General features: G+C 45.6%; 1 protein-coding gene across 1 annotated transcript; it reads left to right on the forward strand.

Annotated features, from left to right (window-relative positions):
• Positions 1-2,267: 2,267 nt before the first annotated feature.
• EMC7 (ER membrane protein complex subunit 7) lies at positions 2,268-2,588 on the forward strand. Its single transcript, XM_008065413.1, has one exon. The coding sequence runs from the start codon at positions 2,352-2,354 to the stop codon at positions 2,586-2,588; it is 237 nt and encodes a 78-aa protein (XP_008063604.1). The 5' UTR covers positions 2,268-2,351.
• Positions 2,589-6,301: the final 3,713 nt, after the last annotated feature.

A 6,301-nucleotide genomic window follows, 5' to 3' on the forward strand; every position in this document is an offset into this window, starting at 1 on the left:
GCCCAGCAGGTCGAGGCTGCGGTGGCCAGGGGCGGCCACGGCACTCCAGTCTGGGCGACAGAGTGAGACTCCAACAACAACAAAAAAGAAATCCATATAGATTAGGGTCTTGGCAAAAAAAGAAAAGAAAACTAAAAAGGGGTGACTTTAACTTATCCCTTCATTAAACTTTCTTTGAACTATGGGTAGCGTTAAGGGAAACGGAAAGGAGTAAGGTATTGACACCCACTGGCTGAACCAAGTGGAAACCAGAAGGCAATCGAGAATTAAGTTTCTACAATCCTTAAAGGTCCAGCCTTCCAGGACACAAAACAGGGAGAAGGATAGAAAGTGATGAAGCTGACCAAACAGAGCAATCTTTCTTTTTTTTTTTTTTTTTTTTTTTTTTTTTTTTTTTTTGAGTTGGAGTCTCATTCTGCCACCCAGACTGGAGTGCAGTGGCCACTCCCGGCCACCGCAGCCTCGACCTGCTGGGCTCCGGCGATCCTTCTGCCTCACCCTTCCACGTAGCTGGAACTACAGGCGCGCTACCACGCCCAGCTAATTTTTTTGATTTATTGTAGAGATGATGTCTCACCAAGTTGCCCAGGTGGGTCTCGAATCCATGGGCTCAGGCAATCCACTCACCTCAGCCTCCCAAAGCAGAGCAATCTTTCTAAAATCTTCCGTTATATATTTAATTTAGTTACATTTGTTGTTTTTTTTTTAATAGAGATGGGTTCTCACTATGTTGACCAGGACAGTCTCCAACTCCTGGCCCCAAGCAATCCTTCCACCTTGGCCTCCCAAATGCTGTGATTACAGGCGTGAGCCACTGCGCCTGGTCAATATTTCATTATAATTATAGTTTCTTCTATAAGGCATGTGTCCAAGGGCTACATTATGGAAAAACGTATAATTTGGAGTTGAATACCTAAGCAATTTCTGTGGCCTATCTGGAAAATAGCAAACATAACAGAATTTCACACTATCTGAAAACATTACTCAGGCTTTTCTCCTCCATCTAATGCCTATAGAGGTATGAGATCAAATGTGAACAAATAACTATCTTCAGAATAAGACGAGACAAAGTACCCCAATGCGTCAGTAGCTGACGCTAGGGAGACTAGAATATAGGAGTAGCCCGGGCACTGCGTCAGCAACCCATGACAGGGGCTTAGAGTACTTGGTTCTTGCATCTCTTTTTAAAATTTTTGTTACTCTTCCCCGAAATGCTAACTCTTTTTTTTTGAGTTGGAGTCTATGTCACCCCAGGCTGGAGTGCAGTGGCACGATCATGGCTCACAGCAGCCTCAATCTCCCGAGCTCCAGCGATCTTTCCGCCTCAGCCTCCCAAATAGCTAGGACTACAGGCGTAGGCCACACGCCCACCTGAGTTTTTTATATTTTGTAGAGATGAAGTCTCGCTATGTTGTATAGGCTAGTCTTGAACTCCTGACATCAAGAGATTCTCTCGCCTCGACTTCCAAAACTGCTGGGATTCAAGGCTGTGCCACCGCGCCCGTCCGAACGCTAACTCTAAAACCGCACAGGGCAATGGCATGCATTGCCCTCAATTTGCCCTCACTAATCTTCCGTAGGGATCTGTTGTAGAGAGCAATGTGCAGGGTCAACAAAAGTCTTGGGCAATTCACTTCCCATTCCATCATCAAGAAAATGAGAGGCCTGGAGCTGAAGATCTCTGAAATCCTGGCTATAGCCCCAGTGATCAACACCGACAGCCCCCTCTCCCCGCCACGTTGTGGTGTTCACGGTAAAGCCTTCACGACAGGAGGAATGATGCAGTGTCAGTTAAATTGTCCTCCAACCCTTTTCACCAGAGGCAACACTCGGTTAAGTCTATGCGCTTTTTCCAGCTATTTTCTATGCAGAGACAGTATCTCCTCTACACACGCACTCACAAACAGGAGCCTTTTCATCTCATACGCCTTGGATAGTCTCTAGAAGAGTTTTTAAAGCTCTCCATGGGACCCGTTTCTCCCGAAGCGGGAGCCTCATTTGCACACACTACTTCAGATCCTCGTCCCTCTCCGTCTCATCATCCTTTACTCTCGTGAGGTTCTTGGCCTCCGTGGCTGCTCCAGCAACACCTACTTCACCACTTTCACTTCGCGGACAGCCCCCTGGGTGTGCACTTGACACACGCTCTAAGGCTACGCCTTCCAACCCGGAGCGCCGGGAGTGGAGAGCAGTGCTTCCGTCTCGCAAGTCGATTGGCTAAGACGTCTTCCCTCCGGTTGGCACCCAGGCGGGCGCGCAGTGATGACGACATCGGGCCGGCGGCGGCGGTGGCGGCTGGGATACTGGGAGGGCTTAGGGGGCTGCCGGCCTGACTGCGGAGAGCTGCTGTCATGGCGGCCGCTCTGTGGGGCGTCTTTGCCGTCCTGTTCCTGCTGCTATCAGGGGATGCCCAGAGCTCGGAGGTGCCCGGGGCTGCTGCTGAGGGATCGGGAGGAAGTGGGGTCGGCGTGGGAGATCGCTTCAAGATTGAGGGGCGTGCAGTTGTTCCAGGGGTGAAGCCCCAGGACTGGATCTCGGCGGCCCGAGTCCTCGTAGACGGAGAAGAGCACGTCGGCTTCCTTAAGTGAGCATCTTGAGGGCAGCGGGAAAGCGGTTGGGACGGAGGCCGGACTGGGATCCTGCTAGGAGAGCTAAGTGTCAGGACGGAACGACGTCGCTGTCTCCGACTGAAGGGGCGGGTGCCAGTAATGCCGCTAACCGTCTGCGTCCGGAGACCTTGGGAGGCAGTCAGACGTTTTCCACGTTGGGGTATCGTGTACTTCTGAATTGAGGGTGGCAGACGCTCGCCTCAGGGTCGGAGCAGTGGGGTCAGTTATTTTCAACCTCATTTTGCCCCCTGTGGGTACTCCTGGGCCCTGGTGACAGGTGGACTCTTGTCTCTTGGCGTACTCTTTCCTTTGGTTTCCATCTGGTTTCCCCAAACGGAGTCACTTTTAAAATTCATTTCAGTCTTTGGGTAGCTTGATATTTTGTAGAAAGATGCTAAACAAGTGGGAATTCTGAAAGCCCAGCGGGCCTCTCGTGATGACATGTACTGGGAGGCCTCTAAAAATTAATGAGCCCTCAAGTCCCTAATCAACATACTTTTTTTTTTTTTTTTTTTGCCTTGTGGGTGGGACTGTTGTTCTCTTTTACACTTAGGTTCCTCAAGGGATTTGCTATGTCACACTTTTCAATTACGTGAGACTATGGTTTTTCTACATTACTTACATGCTTCTTTTCTTTCTAGCTATTAGTGGACATAGGTTTCCTGTCTATTTTATGACAGGTTGAATCTGTTAGCACTGCTCTGTTTTATAAGACAGGTTAAATCTGTTAGCTGCAGTCTATGAAACTGCGAACTGAAATAAAATATTCAGAGAGAAAGTGTTTCCTTTGGTGGTTTTGTACACCAGCAAGTTTAAATGTGAACATTAGAGCTAAATCTCACTTGGAGACATGTTAAGATCATCCAGGTACTCTTGAATGAGAATTAATAATGAGAAATTTGCAACCAGTATTGTAATGCTGTCTGTCATTAATAATCTGTCATTAAGGCATTCTTTAGAGTTTACCCTAATTAATGATGTTTTAAAGATAAAGCTCTCATTAAGCTTTGGAAAATTAACCTTAGTTGACTATTTGGCCTCTCTTATCTTCTGCAGCTTTTGAAAAGCTCTTAATTTTTATTTATTTATTTAAGTCTGAGTCTCACTCTGTCGCCCAGGTTGGAGTGTGGTGGCATGATCGCAGCTCACTGCAGCCTCAACCTGGGCTCAGGTGGTCCTTTCGCCTCAGCCTCCCAAGTATCTGGGACTAGAGGAGCCTGCCAGCATGCCCAGCTAATTTTTTTGATTTTTTTGTAGAGACAAGGTCTCACTATGTTGCCCAGGATGGACTTGAACTCCTGGCCTTAAGTGATTTTCCTGCTTCAGCCTCCCAAAGTGCTGGGATTACAGGTGTGAGCCACCTTGCTTTGGCTGAATTTTTATTTAACAAATAACATACGGTCTGGCTCAGTTGCTCAGCCTGTAATCCCAGCACTTTGGGAGGCCCAGGCAAGTGGATTGCCTGAGCCCACAGGTTCAGAACCAGCCCGGAGACCTTGTCTCTACAATAAACCAAAATTAGCTAGGTGTGGTAGCTAGGTAGGTAGTTCTGGCTACTTGGAAGTCTGAGGCAGAAGGATCACCAGAGCCCAGCAGGTCGATGCTGGGGTAGCGGTGAGTGTGCCACTGCATTTCAGCCTGGGTGATGGAGTGAGACTTCAACTCAAAAAAAGAGAAAACATATTAGAACTATGTTTATTTAAGAACATATAAAAAGCCGGGCTCGGTGGCTCAGCCTGTAATCCTGCGCCTTTGGGAGGCTGAGGTGAGTGGATTGCCTGAGCCCGCGGGTCTGAGACCTGCCTGGGCAACTTGGTGAAACCTCATCTCTACAATAAATCAAAAGAAAAAATTAGCCGGGCGTGGTAACGCTCGCCTGTAGTTCCAGCTATTTGGAAGGCTGAGGCGGAAGGATGCCGGAGCCCAACAGGTTGAGGCTGCGGTGGTCGGGAGCTTGCCACTGCCCTCCAGCCTGGGTGACAGAGTGAGACTCCAACTCAAAAAAAAAAAGAACATATAAACAAGAAAATAGAGATAACAACCCTTCAGATTTTATCGTATCTTTTTCCAGCTTTTTGGGAAATCCTATGATATATTTTTAATAATAAAGTACATTATATAATACTTTGTAACCTGCCTTTTTCACTTAATATCTATGTACAGCTTTTGATACAATTTCTTGTTCTTTCATTTGTGTGTAGAAAGGTTGATTGAGAATTATATGGGAGTTTATGGTGACAATCTTGTTGGAAGAGAAGATACTCTGTATTGTGGCTGTTTTGAATATATTTATGCTAATTGGAGGTGGCTTGGGACTTGTTTAATGGAGACAGGAGAGTTGGGGCTGAAGACTCCTCACACCATTTCTTGCTATTGTCCAGGTGTTACATAAGCCATAGTTTATTTAACCGGTTCTTTGTTTTTGGACAGTTAAGTAGTTTTCCTTTTTTTTTTTTTTTTGAATAGGAGTTTCACTCTGTCGCCCAGGCTGGAGTGCAGTGGCTTGCTCACAGCCACCGCAGCCTCGACCTGCTGGGCTCAGGCAGTCCTTCCACCTCAACCTTCCAAGTAACTGGAACTGCAGGCATGCGCCATGACACCTGGCTGATTTTTCTTGATTTATTATAGAGACGAGGTCTTGCCAAGTTTCCCAAGCTGGTCTCAAACCCCTGGGCTCAGGCAATCCTCTCGCCTTGGCCTCCCAAAGTGCTGGGAATATAGACGTGAGCTACTGCACCTGGCCCTGGATTTCCATTTTTTAAACATAGATTATGTACTATATTTTTGGAACATTTTATTAAGAAAAATTTTAGACGTAAAATAAATGGAAGAGCTTTGTGAATCCTTAGGTACTCATTGCAGTCTACTGTTTTACTTCATGTCTTTTCTGTACCTCATTTTTTTTCTGAAGTATTTTTAGAGGATTCTAAACATAGCATAATTTCACTTTAAAAGCATTATTATATATTTTTAAAAGATAAGAACTTAAAAATCACATTACCATTATTGGTTCACAAAATAAATAATGCCTTAATATCATCTAATGCCTAGTCCATTTTTATATTTCCCCAGTTATCTCAAAAATGCTTTTTATACCATTTTTCTTTCTAATTAGAATCCAACAAGGCCTACATATTGTAGAGCACATTTTTAAGGCCAAATTTTAAAATTTGTATTGTAAAATTTCTATATTATCTTTCTTCTTTTTTTTTTTGAGTTGGAGTCTCACTTTGTCACCCAGACGAGTGCAGTGGCATGCTCCTGGCCACCGCAGCCTCTACCTGCTGGGCTCCAGCGATCCTTCCATCTCAGCCTTCCAAGTAGCTGGAACTACAGTCACGCGCTACCACGCCTGGCTAATTTTTTGATTTATTGTAGAGATGAGGTCTCACCAAGTTGCCCGAGCGGGTCTCGAACCTGTAGGCTCAGGCAATCCACTCACCTCAGCCTCCCAAAGCGCGGGATTACAGGCTGAGCCACCGAACTCGGCTTGTCTTTCTTAAGTGAAATATTTACCTTAAGATAGGAAATATATTTGCTTTTTTATTTAGATAATTAGTTCTGACATTATTTGTGTTGCACAGTCATCACCTTGTTTTTTTCTGGACCTAGAAAAATGTTTTGAAATTGATTCAGTCATTGTTCTATCAAGAAGCAGAAGAGGCACTCAAATTAGAATAACTGAAAGAGAA

This window comes from Carlito syrichta, unplaced genomic scaffold, assembly GCF_000164805.1.
Source record: "Carlito syrichta isolate Samal-C Ts95f unplaced genomic scaffold, Tarsius_syrichta-2.0.1 Scaffold308290, whole genome shotgun sequence".
Lineage (NCBI taxonomy): Eukaryota > Metazoa > Chordata > Mammalia > Primates > Tarsiidae > Carlito > Carlito syrichta.